This window comes from Podarcis muralis, chromosome 11, assembly GCF_964188315.1.
Source record: "Podarcis muralis chromosome 11, rPodMur119.hap1.1, whole genome shotgun sequence".
In the NCBI taxonomy this organism is placed as follows: domain Eukaryota; kingdom Metazoa; phylum Chordata; class Lepidosauria; order Squamata; family Lacertidae; genus Podarcis; species Podarcis muralis.
The window spans coordinates 56,484,409-56,506,104 of record NC_135665.1 but is presented as its reverse complement, the minus strand read 5'-3'; the positions used below and the strand labels follow the sequence as shown (position 1 = coordinate 56,506,104).

The following is a 21,696-nucleotide window of genomic DNA, read 5'->3' as shown; positions in this document are numbered from 1 at the left end:
ATAGGAAGTTATAAGTAATTTCCTTCTTAAATGAAAAGGTAGAGGACTTGTGGAGCCACGAATTCATGTCATTTGTGGTATGAACACCCATTCCTCAAAGCCTCCTCCCCTTGCAGAATTCTAATAAATCTTGGTCAATGGTTATTTAATAACAGGTCTGCATGATACTCTTAACCTCAGAATGGATCATAATACCAAGTAACAGACAAAATAGAATTCTCTCAGAACACAGGAAGAACACTCTGTTTTATGGTCTTATTTACAAGGCTGAGCTATACCCCAATACAGATACCATGAAATAACTCTCCAAGTTCTTCAATGCAAAAACTTACTTGGGGTAAATTTAAACAATGGGCTTCTGGGGAAGGGGATGGGGTTACACAAACAAAGAGTCAAAGACAGTAAGTGGATGAAAGGTGAAATACATGAAGGAAAAACTGCATTTCATTGCTCTCTATACATCAGGCACCTCTACATCTAGACATGGCGTCAGGACAGATATAAACAAGGTTATGAAAACATTTCATGTACATCACCTTGTGTAATAACTTGTGCCGCAGCTTGAAAACAATTGAAACAGATTTTTTTCTCTTTCTCTAAGACAAGACAATGGTTCAAATGAGAAATGCTTTAAAAGCTTTTTTCTCCAATGTAACAGCTGCTCTCCATGCAGAAAGATATATAATTAAACTGGTATTTTTGCACCACATAGTTTGGGCTTTTGTAACAGTTGGGAACCCCTCCCCAAACTACTGAACCTTTTAACTCTGAAATAATTGAGACCAGTGCTGATAAATATCCCAAGATACGGTAATTTTTTTTTAGCTGGCAGCCATTCTTGGAGGCAATTACTGATTTTTAAGACAACACAATAGGCCAGAAGTATGCAGGCAAGATTCTCAAAAATAATCTTTTTCCAGATCATACACCCCAGAAGTTCACAGGCTGTTTTAGGACATATGTATGTGTATATATATATATTTACATACATACAGGGATGCCACCAGCATTTCCTGGGCTCAGTACGTTGTAATGAGTACACTGTACTCCTGCATCCTACTCCTCCCTTACCATCTATTGTCAAGAGCTGCTGCGTATGTACATACATATATTCACTCTGCCTAGCCTACCTCACAAGGTTGTTGCAAATAGAAAAGGTGAAGTGGAGGAAAAACATACACAACCTTGAGCTGTACACTATGAGTCACAGTAGTGTGCCACAAAAACAAAGTCTTGTGAGGCCAAAGCACTTATTCAGCCTTCTTGCTTTATTTCTTCAGAATTCATTGTTTTGGTCTTATCAAATCAAAGGGCAAACTCAGAATAGGCACTCACATAGCAAGAAACAGAGAGGCCAAAATGTTGGCTTCTGCGACAGCTTGTAATTCTTACATACACCTTTACTTTTTGAGAGCATAAAAGTGTGCTTACAATTTTAACCCGGGGAAAAATGGGCCACAGCTATCAGAAATCACATCCAGATATTCTTAAACTACTTGTTCCGGAGCAGCAAGACTAATGGTTCACATCCAGTGTTCAATTTCTCGCCCAACTTCGTTTAGCAGTGCATATAATTTAAAAAATTGTGACATTCTGTTCAACTTCTAAGGAAACTTGGTCTAGTTAGTAAGTATAAGATAGTTTCCTTTATTTTGGGTTATTACGAGAGAAGCATATGTATTTTGTTTGCAGTAATTCTGGGAAGTTTCCAAGAATTTCCAGAATTTCCTGCATTTTTAACAAGAAACTAAAACCTTCCAATAAAAGTGATGTGGGGGAGGAAAGAAGAAAAAGGAAGTGCGCAGAAAGCTGAATTCAGGTCCAAAGCCAACTTTTCAGTGATAAGAGCTCCGTTGTGCGTATGTAACAGATTTGTTGACACACGTACATAATGCTTCCAGACCACACTGAGCTGCCTTAAAGACAGGACATTAAAATAACCATCATCCCCTTTGACCCCATTTGTTTTGCAACTATGAGTAGGACCTGCCTCCTTAATCTGTATCAATTTTAGTGGACCATCAACACACATTCTTTCTGATGAGCCTAGAAGAGTAAGGACTAACGGCCACCAGCCAATGCCTTTGGACAATATTGCCCCATACCAATTCTATTTACAATGACCACATCAAAGCAACTCATCAAAGGAATGTTAGACTAGCCCTCCTGGATCAGACCAAAGGTTCATCTTGCCCAGTAAAGATTGTGGCCAACCAAGTATCTCTGGAAGGTCCACAAGAGGGACATAATGGCAATACTCCTACATGGCGTTTGTTTTCCATCAGCTGGTATTCAGTGGCATTTCTGCATCCAACTGCAGGTATCATGTTTCAACAGACGAAAAGTGTCAAGGAAACTGAGGAGTGAGAACTAATTCTGACACAATATATTCCTCTTCACAACCGCTTTGGGAATGGTTCCTATGAAAGAATACACCTGGAAAACATTACATTATAAGTAGAGAGACATACACACATAGACTGTTCCAGGAACGAACTATGAGCAGGATACTGAATTCCTGCCATCGCCTATTAGAGACCTTCCCTGGGAAATCCACGTAGATTTTCAATTCCAAGATCATATTTTCCACATGGGAACGATTCTAAAGCTGATTGCGTGGAAGCAAATGTTTGAAGAGGCCTTGGGATGCGAAACTATATCTACATGCATATGTCTATGTGTATATATCTAGGCTCCGGCATACACGAATCAGCAAGATGGCGGTGATGGCAATGGTTGTGGCAGGTTTGCAGACCCCATTAAGGTTTGGCAGTACCCACTTCAAACCTCTTAGTGGCTACAAGGATTTATATACACATCAGCTGCCAGAGCAAGTTCAACTAATGTAGGACAGGAGGACTGCACTGCAGAAAAGAAAAAGAAAGACTATCCAAACTTAAATATGTACTTAAAAGATTTTTGAGTGATTAGTGCTGCAGAAGGGAAATAATTCAACATGACTTGATGGAATTCTACTTCTCCATGGGCAATCTCAATTTTCAAGCATTTAAAAAAAGCAGAATTACAACAGAATGCGTTTTTTTAAAGATCATATGTGAATCCTTAATTCCATGTGGAGATGGAAGAATATGAGACAGCGTTCTGCAGAATACGCTGAAGGCCAGTTCAATTCTCAGCAGCAATGGGATTGGGGGGCGGGTGCATGTTTGATGTGCTTGGTACATAAGGACCAGCAATTCTAACACTCCCCTGCCAGATATGATCTGCATTAACAGTGTAGACAAACCACACACAAATGAGAAGTTGGGGAGCAAAAGCATGTTTTATGAAACTAGCAGAACTTGCCTACGCGTGTCAACTCAAAAGTAGCTCCTATTAAGTAAATGTGTGGAGGTCGAGGCCTTTAAAAGTTTGTTGTATTCTGGGGCCCAGGGAGAGGGGACAGGGAAATTCAAGTATTCTCTCTAATTCATGCTTTACCATTTCCAGCAATTAGGAATAAAACTTCTCCGAGCAGCAATATTTTTTTCCTGACTCAGGCCTGGAAAGTTTACAGGAAAGCTTTTCTTTTCTCTCCCCTGCCCCCATGACCCCTGAATTTTTGAATTTTATTGATATTGATGCTGCATTTTATGTTGTATTTTATGCTGTTTTATGCTGTTTTTAAGTCGCATTTTAATCAATGTTTTATATTTGCTGTTAGTTGCCCTGAGCCCGGTTTTTAAACCGGGAAGGGCGGGGTATAAATAAAATTTTATTATTATTATTATTATTATTATTATTATTATTATTATTATTATTAAAAATAAATTTAAAAAGACCATGAACAATCAGGTTAGTTACTTCCAAAACACTGTTCAATCAAACATGAGAAAGGTAATAATGACAAGTAAAGAAGTGAAAAGTGTTTAAGTTGTGTGCAAAAACTGTTTCAATATCATCTTCTAAAAATACAATATAGGGGTTAAATTAGAAAAATCATCTACTTACCATTGCTCAGCCAGTGCACACAATCCAACACAGACTGAAGTACTCACATACCCACTGATATGAATGGACTTAAGCACTCTAAACTTTGCAATGGATTGTGGCCAATGACTTTATTGGGACTGGGAGTATTCTATATACTGGTATATGCATTTCTTGAAGAAAATGTTATCTGGCCATCACTTAAAGAGCTCAATAAACTGCAAAGTATTTACTACTTAATAATACCGTAGTTTTAATCATTTTTATTCTTCATTTTAAATTGGCTATATTAGCAATACATCAGTATAGGTCTTGGTTGTTTTAGAATGAATTCTACTTAAATGTGACGATATTTTGGGTATCCTCGCCCCTCCCCAAATGTATCAAGTCGTAAATAAAATAAAATGATATTTAGACATACAGCATTTTAAGGCTGCAATTGTAGAGACACAAACAGAGCAAGATATTGTACAAAATTGAATGAATGGCACAGTTTTAAACTTATAATATCTAGCTTTGAAGGCATAAGTACTTATCTTTAGGACTGTCCCTCTATTTTACCATTTGTCATTTCGTGTATACATGGACAAAAAAAATATCCACACACAGCATTTACGCCTTCCCTTAAAGGTTTCTCTCAATAGTCCGGTTGAAGGTACAAACAGGAAGGGAAAGTTAGGGCAGATTTGGGAGAGCTGTGATAGCAGGGACACACAACTATTGTTTTAGATTAAGTGTTGTTGTTTATGACATTCCATCTTATTTTAAAAGCTTATTATCCGCAAGATTCGGGATAAGAGCTGAATGAAAATTCAGGCTATTCAACTTCCCGAGTCTAGAGTTAGAAACGAAGACTGGATAAACTGCAGAAAAAATGTTTTGACCCCCCCCTAAAGGAAAGATATAAGAACAGTTCTGATACATCCTTTCCTTTATAGCCATATTTGACACTTTGGAAAAGGAATCAGGTATCTATCCTAATCTATCTATCAGGTGTCTATCAGGTATCTATCCTAGGGAGTTATCAGGTATCTGTCTATCAGGTATCTATCCTAGGGACGCGTGGCGCTGTGGGTTAAACCACAGAGCCTAGGACTTGCCAATCAGAAGGTTGGCGGTTCAAATCCCCACAACGGGGTAAGCTCCCATTGCTCGGTCCCTGCTCCTGCCAACCTAGCATGTCAAAGTGCAAGTAGATAAATAGGTACCGCTCTGACAGGAAGGTAAATGGCGTTTCCGTGCGCTGCTCTGATTCACCAGAAGCGGCTTAGTCATGCTGGCCACATGACCCAGAAGCTGTACGCCGGCTCCCTCGGCCAATAAAGCAAGATGAGCGCCGCAACCCCAGAGTCGGTCATGACTGGACCTAATGGTCAGGGGTCCCCTTACCTTTACCTTATCTATCCTAATGCAATCTGGCTGGGATCCCAACCCCCACCCCACCCCAACAACCCTTTCCCACAAATACACACTGGGGGAAAATGTGTTGCACTTGTGATGGTAAAGTCTCTATTATTGTCTAAGTCAGCCTTCCCCAACCTAGTGCCCTCCAGGTGGCACTATAACAACAACTCCCATCACCTCAATCAGCACAACAAATAATATTTGAAAACAATCTGAACAAACCATGGATAAACTGATCAGAGTTTAGTTCAGGATGACATACTAAACTGTGGTTAATCAAAAATGGAAGTGAAAACTTCTGATCTCCTTGTGGCTGCGTTGAAAGAATGAGCACAGAAGTCCAAGTCTCGCTGCAGCTCATTCCTGTCTGATAAACTACAATATATTGTGATGTTTTAATGTAGCCATTGACTTGAACTAGCCAGGTAATGATGTGAATGCAGACTACTAGTATTATTAAATTGTAAAAGGTGAAATAAAATATGCTGGAAATGACATTGTTTAAGAATAGGATTCAAGGTATGTCTAGACACCAGCTGATTTGAAGAAGAAGAAGAAGAAGAGTTTGGATTTGATATCCCGCCTTTCACTCCCCTTCAGGAGTCTCAAAGCGGCTAACAATCTCCTTTCCCTTCCTCCCCCACAACAAACACCCTGTGAGGTGAGTGAGGCTAAGGGACTTCAGAGAAGTGTGACTGGCCCAAGGTCACCCAGCAGCTGCATGTGGAGGAGCGGGGAAGCGAACCCAGTTCACCAGATTACGTGACTACCGCTCTTAACCACTACACCACAATGGCTCTCGTATAAAACACTTACTGTACACAAGAGCCTGGAAGAGGACACCTGATGCAATGGATACGAACCATGGAGTATCTCTGAACATCTAGCAATGTACATTTTCCATTAATACTTTACAGATCCATGCTGAATAAAGTCAAGATTTCCCAAGCAACAGTAATTTGAACAAACCACAACACCTTTCCAATCATACACACAAGCAAAGAAATTTCACTTGGTTTTACTGATCTAATTTCAAACACATCAACCTACTACGCCAGTCTTTATTTGTAGAGCCGGATTTTCACAGTTGCTCCCCCCCCCCTTTCTTAGATCCTGCACAGTCCAGCAAAGTCATCAGCATCTATAATGGTGCCAGTCCAACTGTGAGCAATTTTGCGTATTAAAAATATCCCAAATATCCTCAATTGTGAGAGAGGGAGTTGCAACATAGAAAAAATTGTTGGCAGCAAGAATGGCCTACCTCCTTCTGGCAAAAGACCCCAAGACCATTCAACTAATGTGCACTCAAGTAGTGTCCTTTGAAAGGTCATGGCAGACTGTCACAGGAAAGATTATTTATTTTCATGTAGGATGTGCTGGACTTCAGATTTTAAGATTTTTTTCCTACCTTGCCCTATGCTGCAAGCCCTTCAAAGGAGCTGAGCCAATGGGCAGCCAGAGACTTGTGGTACTTTGGACGCATGCCAGGCCCTCCAATGCCACAAAAGAGCTCGCAAGTGACTAGTTCCCAATCATTTATTTATTGCATTCATATCCCACTTCTTTCTCCAAGGAGCTCAAGGTGGCATACATGGTTCTCCCCCTCCTCATTTAATCCCCAGAGCAACCCTGTGCTGAGAGTAAGTGACTGGCTTCATGACCAAGTGAGCTTCATGGCCAAGTGAGGATGTGAACCCTGGTCTTTCCAGGTCCTAGTCTGACACTCTAACCACTACACCAAAAGGCCCTCTGTGACATCCAAGACATTAAGGCAGGCATAGGCAAACTCCGGCCCTCCAGATGTTTTGGAACTACAATTCCCATCACCCCTAGCTAACAGGACCAGTGTTCAGGGATGATGGGAATTGTAGTCTCAAAACATCTGGAGGGCCGGAGTTTGCCTATGCCTGCATTAAGGCAATAGCATCAAGTGAAAGAAATTACAAAAATGAGAAGAAATCTAAAGTTTGGGTGGGGGAGTGCAAGAGTATAAAGAGGTTCAAAGACACTCGTGGTCTGTCATACTGATGGCTACTCAGGTGTTTATAATTTGCTGCACAGGGAAAATAAATGAAATGCTAAGGACTTACAATGGGGGATGTCGTGGAGACCTTGCCCTACCTTAGCAGACATGCTTTTTAAAGTGGCAACAGAGTTGAGCTCTGTGGTTTTTGTACATGTGAGAGAAAACCATCACACTGCATTTTGCATACCCACACTGGAGCCACTTAATTACCCTAAAAAAAAATAATCATGTCAGTCTGGGATGGTTGTTAACTCCAAAGTTAAAAGCAACAACTCAAGGCTAAGATTTCTGAAGAACCTTAATTAACAAACTGTAATAAGAAAGAGCCAAGAGAAAAAGAGAGATGAACTGTACAATGCAAAACACACAAAGAGACTGGACTTCATATTTCAGGAAAATCCAATTAAGTTTTTTTCTCCCTCAGGGCAGTGTAACATGAGTTGCTCTATGACTCCGATACACAAGCAAGCAGAAAGAACAGTGTGGGAACTGGAAAAACTCATGATCATGACCACTTCTTTATTTCCCCCAGGCTGTGAGTATGTTGGCAAAAGTAGCAAGCCTGTGGCCTACCCCACCCCAACGCAAGGAAAAGAGAAAAGTTAAAAATGCTAGAAACCAGTTTTAAGTTCTTGAAGTTAAAAGTCAATCTAGTTCCTCTAGAAACAATATTATCACAGTGTGAGAGGAAGACATTCTTATGGAGGCACAACCTACTCTGTGATCATCCCCCAACCTTGCAGGCCAGCTCTTGTGTGGTATTTGGATTAGGGGAGGCCAGAATGTATACTGTGGCCGGTTACTGCTGCGTGCTAAAGAAACACTGAAATAACTATTCTTTTATTGTGATTTGAGTCTCCTCTTCATACACTGAAGCACGTGGTGCAAGTCTGCACAGCTCTGTTGCATCGCTTGTCCTTTAGTCTATCCTCCAGATGAGAAAGAGTTCCATTAATTGAACTGCTCTTCTTACTAGGATAAAGTCTGAGAATGCAAGCTCTAGAACATGGGTTCCACCAAACATGGCTTTTGTTCCTGGCAAAGCTCTGACCAGATTTGGATTTCTCATAATTTCCTGCAACAGTTCCTATCCTTTCTAATCTGTTTGTCTGTTCAACATACATATGTGGACACTTGGCAACATCATAGGAAGTTATTAGCAGCTGATACTATTTATACTGCTAAAGGAAGCTGTACCTTGTCCTTTTCATATACACTAAAGTTCTGGAGTGTTTACCCAGGGAATGGCCGTGGTAGAAGAGTTCAGGCATTGCAGCTAACTAAGGGTGAAGCCAGCAAGGTGAACTAATGGTAACTAACTTGGGTGTGTGCTGGAACATGCATCATAGAGAGGGTTTGTGTACTCATCACTCAGCTGGGCTGTCAACAGCATATTGCACCAATGCTCACTCACATGTCTTCCAGGAACAATTCAAAGTGTTGCTGTTGTTTATTTTAAAAATATATATAAAGCCCGAAAAGGCTAAGAAGGCCCAGAAATTTTAAAGATTCATCACATTCTTGTGCTTACATGTGGGTTATTGGGAATATATTAGACCTGAAATGACACCCATTGTCTTCAAGCGGTAGACTCGTAATCTGGTGAACCGGGTTCGATTCCCCGCTCCTCCACATGCAGCTGCTGGGTGACCTTGGGTCAGTCACACTTCTTTGAAGTCTCTCAGCCCCACTCACCTCACAGAGTGTTTGTTATGGGGGAGGAAGGGAAAGGAAAATGTTAGCCGCTTTGAGACTCCTTCGGGTAGTGATAAAGCAGGATATCAAATCCAAACTCTTCTCTTCTTCAAGGGCTTGATTCAAGGTGCCAGTGATGACTTATATAAATGGGGATCACCTCTATGCGCCATCACAAGCTTTAAGAAATACCTTCTTATATTTACCATCTATATGCCAAGCTGGGACAGCAAGGGTATGAACCTCAGGATCCCTTCCAGGTCTACATTTCTACGATTCTCTGAGGAATTCCACTCGAGACTCACCAAGCCAAGCAAGTGAAAGGAATCTTTTATTCAAAAAGATAACCAAGATCACAGTAAGATTAATGTTTTTTTCTTGGGGTTTTATGACTAACGTAGTTTCTTACCTGAATCTCTTGGGATGGGGGAGTAAATTAATTAAAATAAATCCAATGTTTCCTGCACACTTAGAAAAGTTACAAAAAAGCACACGTTTTGCTGGCATGTGAGAAAACATATAGCATGAAGCCACTGAAACATGTCTGAATAACATGATCAAAATGAAAGAGTTAAGGAACAGAACTGATGTATCTGCCATGGTAATTCTTTGTGCAGGCTGTATAATTCAGAATGCCACTTAAATCCACTGTCTGGAAAAGTAGCCAATGTGGGAAATGGTTCCCTATGGCCATCGCCTCATTATAAATTTGTTATTAATAAAGTAGTAGACGTCTTTGCTGTCTGTGGGCATGATTCTTTAGAGCCCCAGCCAGCACCATCAATGGCAAGGGATGATGGGAATTGAAGTCCAATAATAAGTGGGGGGCACGCAAATGGACAGAGCTGCGCCTTGAGAAGCAAAAGGGGAAGAGCAATCACAGATACAGAATTTAAAAAGAAACTCAAACAAAGTTTTTTAAAATTCTAAGTTTACAAAGACTTTTCAGGCACTGTAGCTGAAACTGCAGCAGTGAAACAGGCAATCTCCTAGGCTCTGACAGGAATACCTGGCTCTGAAGAAGGACCACCTTGGCTCTTTCTCAGTCTAGGCCAGGGGTCAGCAACCCGCGGCTCCAGAGCCGCATGTGGCTCTTTTACACCTTTGCCGCGGCTCCAGGGCGGATACTAGCGAGGGGAGGAGGCGCATTGTGCTCCCCGACACTCCCCACTGTGGCGGGCACTGTACTGGCTGTGACGTCGCATAAGGACGGTGCGTGCGTTAGTCACGCACCATCCCGACGTCACCTTCCTGCCCGCCCGCTACATTGTAAGGGGCATGTACGCTGGTCACTGCATTGAAAGGGGGCATGTATGCTGGTCACTGTTTTGAAGGGGAGTGAAGAACACACACACACAAAAAGGTAACTTGTTAATTTAACTTTTATTTCTATGAGGAGGAGTAATTCTGAGGGGTCAAACAAAGAAATAATAAAAAAGTGACAAAAAAGTTATTTTTATAATGACGAGTTTTGCGGCTCCCAGTTTTTTTTTCTTCGGAAACGGGTCCAAGTGGCTCTTTTTGTCTTAAAGGTTGCAGACCCCTGGTCTAGGCAAAGCAGGGAGGTGGACAACAACCCAGGGAATGGCAGCTGAGCTTGCCCCCCCCCATTCAAAAATTCATCCAGCCCAGGACTTAGTGGCGAGTTGGTGAGCAGCAGTGTCAGGCCTGGGAGGGGGGCTTCTGAGTCCTAGGGCACTCACCCAGTGCCCAACCTCATTGGCTGCTGTTGCCAGGCCTGTATTATCTCCATCTAGCATTTCTCCTCTTCTTCCACCTTTTACATTTTCAGCATTATCCTTGTCCTTTACTTCTCTTTCTTTAACCCAACCCTTCAGGCCCATTCCACATGTAGGCTGCTCCCTCTGGCTGCAGAAGTTCACATGCTTCATGCCAGCAGCATTGCTAGAAACTGACATCAGTGTGGGAGAAGCCCTACTAATGATTCAGAATGGGAGAACATGCCACTTCCTCCTCAGGGATAAATAAATACAACCAGCTCCAATGGCTAGCTGGAGCTGCAAACAAAATCATTTTCAATCGCGTATTCTTCACGAGCTTGCAAAACTTGAGATGCAGATGCAAATGCAGAACTCTCTTTTCAAAATGTGAATGTTCATTCATACAGCAATGGATGGAAGTTTCTTCAACAACTCTTGAAGCAAGAAGCTAGAAAATATGTTTGCTAAGAAGTGTAAAAGTTCAAGATAAATTTGTGGGGAAAGAGGCACCAAAGCCCATTCACAGTATTTCAAGGGAATACTTTGTATATTTGTGGCTTACAAATTTAAGCCTAAACTGATACCCCAAACAATATAGAAGTGGGCAATAGGCAGTGAACAGCAGGACATCTAAAGGATGCACTTTCTCTCAGCAGAGGGGTCTGTGCAAATTCTGCACCAACTACATTGATTTTCAAGTGTCAGGTGCCTGGAACAAGCAAGCACAGCTACAGGCACACCCACAGTACCAGTACACTTCATTAAACCTGCATCTACTACTATTTAAAGCTACCTCGGTAGTGGCGCCTGCCCTGTGGAACACCCTCCCAGCAGATGTCAAGGCAATAAGCAACTATCTTACCTTTAAAAGACATCTGAAGGTGTCTGAATGTTTGATGCTGTATTGTATTTTTAATATTCGGTTGGAAGCCGCCCAGAGTGGCTGGAGAAACCCAGCCAGATGGGCGGGGTATAAATAATATATTATTATTATTATTATTATTATTATTATTATTATTATTATTATTACTACTACTACTACTACTACTACCTGTAGACAATCATTGCTCCTAATTAGACTGGCACAAGAGGATAGGACAACTCTGCTAGTAGGTACCAGGTTACCGAAACACTGAGTATTGAAGCATTTTCTGAAAGGCTGTGTTTGCAAGATGTAAAAATGTAAAACGAAAACTGGTAACAGAATGGGAACACCTATGCTTCCTGGAGGACTATACTGGAGGACTGCCTACTTATTTTGAACATGTGACAAAAAGGATGAAGGTAAAATAAAATAAATAAATACTCCTCAAATTCAACTGTGTATCTCAATAACTTACACCTATTTTAATGGACACAAGGTTGGGGCAATACATGCTGCAATGGAGACTTGTGTGCGTTCAGGACACTATTCTGCACTTCAAGGTCAAACCCCAGCTTTATCCCCACCCACTACACTCATTTTCATGGGGTCAAAAAAGATGCACCAAAAAGATGTAATGTGATTTCTCCTTTCAACACTGAGGTAAAGGTAAAGGGACCCCTGACCATTAGGTCCAGTCGTGACCGACTCTGGGGTTGCGGCGCTCATCTCGCTTTATTGGCTGAGGGAGCCGGCGTACAGCTTCCGGGTCATGTGGCCAGCATGACTAAGCCACTTCTGCAGCGCACGGAAACGCCGTTTACCTTCCCACCGAAGAGGTACCTATTGATCTACTTGCACTTTGACGTTCTTTCGAACTGCTAGGTTGGCAGGAGCAGGGACCGAGCAACAGGAGCTCACCCCGTCATGGGGATTCGAACCGCTGCCCTTCTGATCGGCAAGTTCTAGGCTCTGTGGTTTAACCCACAGCGCCACCCGCGTCCCAACACTGAGGTATCTAAATGAAATATAGCCTGTGTATTTACAGTGTGATTTTCTATGAAGTTTGAACATCTGCTGAATCTTTGCACCTGGTTTTTCTTATTGGGAGCACGAAGAGACCAAGCAACATGCACCCTCTGAAGCAAGGCCTCTCATACACTGTGCTTAATTACTTACATTATAAATCAGGTGAAAATACTGGAGTTATTATTCAGGCACAAATCTTGTGGGCTATTACTCATCCAACCTCCCCTCCACCCAATAAAATATTAGAAAAATTGACCCCAAACCTTTGCTTCTCAACCACAAGTGGCTACTTAAAGCTATTTGTGTAGCTGGTAGACTGTGAGAAAATGAAAATCATTCCGGTTTCACTTTTAGTGAACAAATAGTGTCTGGTCCACAAAACCACTGTCTCAAACTGTCACGTATGGATAGTCTCAGCTGAGACATCATGGGTAAGTTAAGATGGGACTTCTAGAAAACACCACCGAGACAAACCGACTGATAATGCTTTATCTTAACAGATGCAAAGAAGATGTGGTTGTCCCCAAACCAGAGAATGCTGCTGTCTGTCTGCCTCCCTTCCTTGTTTTGCAGCAGACTCTAGAAAAGCACGTATTTTGCACATCATGCCTGGAAAACTACTAAGGTGGACTCGCTTCAGACTGTTTGGAGTCTCTTCTTCAGCTAAGCACAAGTTCAGGAATAAATGTTGCCACAATACAATTTGGGCCTCTGATTTGTCAGGTGAAATAAACAAAAAAATTAGGAGAACCCCTCTATAGACATTATATAAGAGATATGTGTTAACACACATTTAGACATGAAAAGAAAAAGCGAAATACATTGATACTGAAATAACTTTGCAGTCATTTTTATGCACACTACCTATCAGGGATGTGCAATTCCTGCGCAATGAGAGACTCAATTTTATTCAGGTTATATTATGCAAATTGTTAAATTCTGTGCAGACCTGTTTAACAACGCACAGCTCATTTAGCATAAATATATAGCATGCTTTTTCTTCTCAAAAAGTGATTTTTTTAAAAAAAAAAAACAGGAAAGGGGACAAAGATTCAGGAGTCCTGGAAAGGGGCATAAAGTAGGGTATAGAAATTCTCCTATACAGGAAACAGGAAATTTTGCCCAAGCCTTCTCCTTGACTATGAGGAAGGGTTTCACCACAGCTAAGTGGTAGAGCACATGTTCTGAAGTTCCTAAACCATCACCCCCATCAACTCCATGGAAAAGATTTAAGGAATAGCCTCTCAGTTATGGTTAACAATATTTGGCTAGATGGACCATTGGTCTAAAACTGTACAAGGCAGGTCTGCACATCGGCCAAGCCAAATGGATTATCTGACTATGTACTATGGACGGCTGTTTGTTTGACAACCCCCTCCACCACCCATTCTTGAAGTCCTTAAGGTAAAGGTACCCCTGCCCGTACGGGCCAGTTGTATCCGACTCTAAGGTTGTGCGCCCATCTCACTTAAGAGGCCGGGGGCCAGCGCTGTCCGAAGACACTTCCAGGTCATGTGGCCAGCATGACAAGCTGCATCTGGCGAGCCAGCGCAGTACACAGAAACGCCATTTACCTTCCCACTAGTAAGCAGTCCCTATTTATCTACTTGCACCCGGGGGTGCTTTCAAACTGCTAGGTTGGCAGGCGCTGGGACCGAGCAACGGGAGTGTACCCCGCCGCGGGGATTCGAACCGCTGACCTGACGATCCGCAAGTCCTAGGCCCTGAGGTTTTACCCACAGCGCCACCCACGTCCCGCGTCTTGAAGTCCCTAGCAGGCAACAAATACTGGAAAATTATCGTCCTGCTAGTAAGCTCTCAAAAGAACTGCCTACATTCTGTTAAAATGTTCTCTTGAAATTGTGATGTTTAGGAATTTCCACCAAACCAATCCCATTCCACCCTGAAGTAAACCACTGTTACAGCCTGATTCCATACATCTTTACTCAAATGTTCCACTGGGATCAAGAGGGCTTACTCTCTGGTAGGTGTTCCTTGGACTGTGGACTTGGTAAATCCAGACCAGAGTTTGTATTATGTGGTCTAGAAACCTAAGCATACTGAAAACTGTAAGCTCAAAAAGGAGAGCATTCATTCCCGAAATCCATGCTTTTATAGTATTGTTAGTTTGCTTAAAAGATGGCTAACTTTTATGCTATCATTCAGAAACACACCACACATGTCAAACCATGTAAGCGGAAATTAAATATGACTTCTAAAACACAAGTTGCTTTAAGGAACTAAAATAATGTAAGGGAGTAATTTAGCATCTACCAATGCATAAAGACAGTAAGATTACTGGTTTTTTGCTTATTTGCAGGAGGAATGAAATGAAGGGCTATTTATATAGTACTTACTGCTTTGGCTATAATCAAATGTAATAACAAGATAGAACCAAAACAATCTTTTTGTTGAAACCACCTTTGTAATACTACTTTTTAATAACCGACCTAATGGCCAAATTAGAAGGACCCCAACTGAAGCCATTCATCCCACATAAAACAAACATTTCTTTTTCTTCTTAGCTTTGTTTTACTAGCTATATTATTTCCAGATGATGTTGGGGGGGGGGTATAGTTTTTCAAGAGTTAGATGCTTAAACTGGCAGCTGCTTTCTATTTACCATAGACAAATATAAGATGAATCAAAACTGGGGCCTTCCTTGACTCCTTTATGGCGCATTAGCTGAGAAAGAAAGGGAAAGAGAGAAGCATCTCACCCAGCAACTACATAACAGGGTTATTTAGATTATTAATCAAGGGGAGGATACTGAATTACATCAAGAGTTCTGGGCCTGCCAATCAGATTTGCACAGTATATAAGAAAAAAATCAGTCCTCTGGCAGGAAGGAAATTAACTGTGGACTCTAAGAGATATTGTTTAACTTTGTTCACCATTTTAACATGTCCACTTTAGTTTGAGAGGTGGATAAATTTCTCACACCTCAGTTAATACTGAAACCTATTTTATTGGGGTGAAACTTCATGATAAAGCTTTGGATTTTCAGATATAAGAGTACATACCTCTGCACCCCTAGAAGAAGCCTCATGTTATGGTCATGTGATGTTCATTATTGGGCAGTCATATGATCTAAGTGAGACCTAGCTCATTTTGCTAGTTGTGGAACCTCTTTAGTGGGGCAAAAGACAAGGAGTGTACACTTGTGGTATCTATGAAGGTATGGGGATCATGGGCCATGCCCAGCTTTTAAAGCAGGGAATATATAGGAACTGAAATTCAGCAGGGGCTTTCCTTTAAAAAAAATAATCTTGTTATGTGAATTCAATAACTTAATTACAACTCGACAAGCTAAACTTAATAACGGAAAACAAAATTATTATTATACAATCGGAAAGCATGTATATTGTATAACTATTTTTTAAAACTTCCAAAAAAATCAGCAATAGGACACCAAATCTTCATGAACTTTTAAAGTTTTTCCTACCCTAACAATCCAATCCTATGTGTGACTCAGTTTTGTTGCTTGCGTCCTCTGGTATTAGGAGAGGGCTTAAAGAGATATTCCACTGACATTGTGTTTTGAAGGGGCTTTGCCTTTTTATTTGATTATATTTGCTGCTGTGTTGTTTTAAAATTTACTGTTTTTAACTGATTTTGCTCTCAGTCCCTTTGAGTTTTTCCAAAAGAAAACGTAGTATACACCTTTAAAAAATACAGTTGTACTTTGGATCCCGAACGCCTTGGTACTCAGACGTTTTGGCTCCTGAACGCCGCAAACACGGAAGTGATTGTTCTGGTTTGCGAACGTTCTTTGGGGAACGTCCAATGGGGCTTCCGCGGCTTCTGATTGGTTGCACGAGCTTCCTGCAGCCAATCAGAAGCCACACTTTGGATTCCAAACGTTTTGGAAGTTGAATGGACTTCCGGAACAGATTCCGTTCGACTTCCAAGGTACGACTGTAAATAAAAACAGAAGACCCGTCAATGAGAGCTATTTCCAGAGCAGCCTGCATAGGACTGTAGCCTAAGGAGGAAGTTCCACTGTGCTCAGATGGACCAACCTCTCAGTAGTAATGCTTATACTAAAAGATCACAACATGGCAAAAGGAATTCTGTAGTTATGCTAGTGGTTATGTTATGGCTTATTTATATACTGCTTTTTGGCCAAAAGGACCTCAGAGCTCTCTCAATCCACTGACAGACAGTGTGGTGTAGTGGTTGCAGCCTTTCTCAAACTTGGGTCCCCAGGTGTTGTTGGACTACAACTCCCATCATCCTCGACTACTGGTCCTGCTAGCTATGGATGATGGGAGCTGTTGTCCAACATTTAGGGACCTAAATTTGAGAAAGTCTTGGTTAGAGTGTTGACTAGAACTTGGGAGACCCAGAGCCGGATTCACCTTTTGAGTCCTGTTAGCAGAAGCCCTGTGCTTTCCTCCCATTTCTCGCCTACCCCTGGCAACTGACAACAATAATTCAAATTAAACATTGTTGAAGGGCAATAAATGAAAACCAATTACATGCATATGTATGTGAACAAATACACAGTAATAGTATAATCTATTTCATACAGTTGATCGCACTACTTTATGTTAATTGACTCTGGCTTATCGCTGTTGCTTTATAACTGCTTTTACATACCCCACTTTGAGCATCTATTTATTATCTATTTAATTTAAGCACTTCCATAAACCGAATAATATTCTTAAAAATTCTAAGTGGTCTACAGTCGAAAAAACAAATATATAATTCAAACGAAAACACAACCTATTGCCAAAGAAGCAGCAATATTTTAAAAACAACATAAAAGCATATAGAACAAAAATTCAGACAATTCAAACATTCAAAGCAGGATCTAGTTTTATATTTTATATGTCAGGGAAACCCTAGGCACTGGGTTTTGAGACACTGCCCTGTTCTGTAGGGTTTGGTGTTGTGAGTAAAAATTCCCCAGGTGATCTCACTGATCTTAAAGGTCTAAAAAGTGAAGTACATACTTTAAAAATTATGTATATTTTAAAAATTAAAAATATATACCGGTAGTACTTCAACTATGTTATCTTATATACAAACCCATATTTCAAGAAAGGGTTAATACTAATGTGGCTTACATAGGACTCCTCTGTGAGTTTATGGCTGAACTGAGATTTGAATTGGAGACTCCACAGATTATAATTTAAATTCTTAACTCAATATTCCAGCTCTCATCAGCATTCTGGTAATGGCAGGTCTGTACAACAAACATTTGGCATACCCAGAGAAAGTGAATGGCAAACAGAATATGGGTATTATCTGACAATGTTCTCAACCGATAAAATCTTCCTGTGTAAGAGGTTACTCCAAATTGCTTTTGCTATGTGTGGATGGATGCGGGCTAAAAGGCAGCCAACCCAAATTCTGCCCCCCACCCCCTCCCTCATAATGGCAATCAAACTCAAATGTTCAAGAATTGCAAGCTGTCAGACTAAAGTAAATGTCTTAGCTACGAATAGATGTGGTTTTTATTTTGCCATTTGCAAGTGCATTTTTTTAAATTTTCTCAGTGAGTTTCAGACATGATGTCACCAGCAGAGCTTCCTATACTTTGGTGTTGATGGTTGCCAGGTTGTCACACACTTTGATAGACTTCTGCTGGGTTAGGAGATGCTATTTTGACCTGTTCCCTTAATCACTAAGTTTGGTACTCACATAATCCGGAAGCGGAGAGTCATCTGAAGCAAGGGAACTTCTCAAGGATTGTGTGGCTTGCTCCAAAACCTTGTTGTGCTTTTTTGACAACAATGAAAACAAACTGGGGAAGAAGAGGAAGAAAATAAGATTTGCATGTTTATGTCAATTTCTAAAAAGGGTTGTATAAAACAAGACTGCCGATTCAGAAGTGACTCTATCAAATTGTATTGTACATAGGCAACTTTTAAAAAAAGTTTATGAATTGAAAATGGAATTCAGTAACAGACTGGCTTATTTTCATAATGGAACATTTTTTAAATATTTCACAAAACTGACATTGTGTTTTGACAACCAAAAAGAGTAAGTAAGTAACCACTAAGAGCTGATGTAGATGTAACATAATGCTGGCTCATAGCTACAGCTATTTAAAATGCAATTTCAAAGTAGATTTATATGTTTATATTTCATGGGAATATGATATTTACGATGTAAAGATCTAAAGCAAGTACTTTTTGTCAGAGGAAACAGGGAAGAATCCCTTGAGTCATCTTTAAGATAACACTATCAAGCAACTGTCACCAGTTATTGATTATTTTAAAAATTGTATACCATCTTCCCATAACATATTCATGGTGGTTCATAACAGAAATAAAAATACACAAGCATAATCACAAAAACATCAATAGTTAAAACAATTCAAAACTAAAGTGAGCACAGCAACAGCCTACAAAGATAGCTCTGCAGAAAAATTCAATGGAATAAAACTGAGTGCTGATGGGGCCAGGCAGACTTCCTTTTGGGAGATGGTTCCACACCCTGGGTGCCGCAGCTCAAAAGGCCCTGTCTTGGGTACCCATCTGCCATATTTCAGGTGGCAGGTGGGCGCAAGGCAGGGCCACATAAGAGAAGCAAAGTTGTCAAGCAGACTCAAATGAAGGAAGGCAATTTTCCAGGTCCCAGGCCATTTAGGGCTTTAAAGTTCAAAAACTACACCTTGAACTAAGCCCAGAAACAAACTGGCAACCAGTGAAGCTGGTACAAAAGGGGTGTAAAATAATCTGACAAACTGGTTCCATTTCGATCTCTGGCTGCCACTTTTGGAACCAATTGTTGCTCTTGGATTGTCTTCAGAAGACTGTTCCATGTGCAATGCATTAGAGCAGCATAATCTGGAGGTGACTAGAATATGAATGACAGAGGCCAGGTCTGTTTGTTTGTTTTTTTTAAAGGGTGCAGTTGGATTATAAAATGCTGGTAAAAAGCATTGCTGACCATCACTGCTACAAGACCCTCCAAGGTGCCGAGCTGGATCCAAGAGTTTCACTTGCATCACTATGAATACCATCAACCCTACTTACACACCCAAGAAATACAGCACACTTCTGCACACAGTCTTACTCAGGCGGCACTTTATCAAACCACACTCTTTAGAATATTCCTGAATACCGCAGAGACTTGAATGGAAGCTCTGAGATTGTTCTCTAATTTTTGATTTATAGATTGTTGATTCTCTTTCTTACGATCTATATATCACAATATAGCTCCAAAAGACAGAGATATGTTTTATTTAGTCCTTTGTTCACTGTAGTTTAAATAAAGATCTAACATTTAAAAAACCCCAGGCCTAATAATATCCTCAAACCACAAATGCAATTCCCACATGCACCATTGTGAAATGTGCACAGCATTTCAGGGGCTTAACACTGACATTATAATTTATGGGCTATTCATTTCTACAAATCCTTCATGTTATTCAGTAGTGACTGATCACAGAAGTCGGCCTTTCTAGCAATTAATTTTCTAGATATAGTGAGTTCTAGAGATAAATAAGCACCTATTCCTTAACCAGTATGTTTTGCAATTAAAGAAAAGTAAAAAGTCGCGACCTGGGAGGGAGCGCGGAGAACCAGCTCCTGGTTTTCTGGGCGTTGCGGAGGTCCGGGGAGCCGCTAGGGCGCAGCGAACCCGAAAAACCCTTAGGGGGGCACCCTTGGGAGATAGGCCCCCAGCAGCGTGGAGGCGGTCGTGTCACCTCTCCGCACCGACAGGGCGTGAAGACGGAGACCGCTAGCGCAATTGGGGAAAGTTCCGACTCCGCAGCGCGACGCCTCAAGCTCCAGCCAGGAGAGGCGACGGGCCTCCTAAAGAGAAGAAAGGCATCCGCAGTGTGTGGTAGCGTTCACACAGAACGCGTTTCTATTGGAAGCGTAAAGCTAATAGCGGAGCTGCGTGCTGCCCGGTACTTTTTTAGAAGTGTGTATGGGAGTTCACTTGGCGATGGAACTAAGATGGCGCAGATGGAAGTCGGCGGTATGAGGAGGCTTTTTGCAAAGTCTGTCTGAGTGAGTGAACTTTAAGTTATGAAATATGAAGTGAGGTTTACCTGCCTAAAAGAAACCCTAAGAACTATAAAACCACAAAAACAATACAGACGCTAAAGACGTTTGGAGCCTTAACGGATAATAGAGAGTGACTAAGCAGTGGGGGGTAATAGCCAGCTCCTCTGTGTCGTTTACGCTGTTCTTAGCCGCTGTATGCTCTTTGGATTTTAAACTGTTCAAACTGCTTCCCACTTTTATATTTTTCGTAACGGATATAACGAACCTTTGGGTGCTTTTTGGCTGCCCCTGAAAGGAATATAGACCGGTTGTTGAGAACTCTGAGGTGCGGACGGATATAACGAACTTTTGGGTGCTTTTTGGCTGCCCCTGAAAGGAATACAGACTCTGAGGAGCGGACGGATTATTTCAGGAGAGTGGTGGTGGTAAGAGATAAGGAGGAAGCCTCTGCTACCTCTCCTTTTCCTTTTCTTTTCTACCCCTTCCCCTCCCTGTCTGGAGGATTTCCCACCGGCGATTGGATTTGGACTAGAAAGTGGAGAATATATCTTTAAGGCTTGATTGCGGATAGAAAGCTTTACCGCCCCGTGACTCAGGGCTAGCGGGGGAAAGTGGACTGGCGAAAGGGATTTGAAAGATAACGCCGGGACTCAAGGCGGAACCACTCCGCTCCACATCGCCCGTGCCTCCTCCCGGTACCCCTCTCCGAATTTGGACTTTGGAACTTTGGTAGAGACTTTGGCATAGAACCTAGCTCCGGGGGTGCTTGGGGATCTGCGTCTGGGCACAATCCCGAAGAGTCTGGCTATATTTAGAGGGTGAAAACTGCTTTATCTTTGCTTTATTTTTCTGCTCTATTTCTTCTTTGTTTTCGCCTATAATTGCTGACATTTGCTGAAATTTAAGGGAGGGACTTAAGGGGTGAGAAAGCAGGAGAGGGAGGGGAAAGAAATTGGGTGGGATAAATCGGGAATGGCGGGGAAGGATGGAAAGGATGGGAAGAAGGGGGGTGGGACTCCGGGGGAGAGGAAATGGTCCCGCCAGGAAGAAATTAAAGAT

At 41.5% G+C, this 21,696-nt stretch overlaps 1 protein-coding gene across 5 annotated transcripts in view; it reads right to left on the bottom strand.

Annotated features, from left to right (window-relative positions):
• Positions 1–21,696, bottom strand: part of DYM (dymeclin) — a 169,547-nt gene that overhangs the window by 39,577 nt on the left and 108,274 nt on the right. For all 5 annotated transcript variants that reach the window (XM_077936498.1, XM_077936496.1, XM_077936497.1 and 2 more), the window contains one exon: positions 18,317–18,419. In XM_077936498.1, coding sequence (XP_077792624.1) covers positions 18,317–18,419 — 103 coding nt within the window. The remainder of the gene's footprint in view (positions 1–18,316; positions 18,420–21,696) is intronic.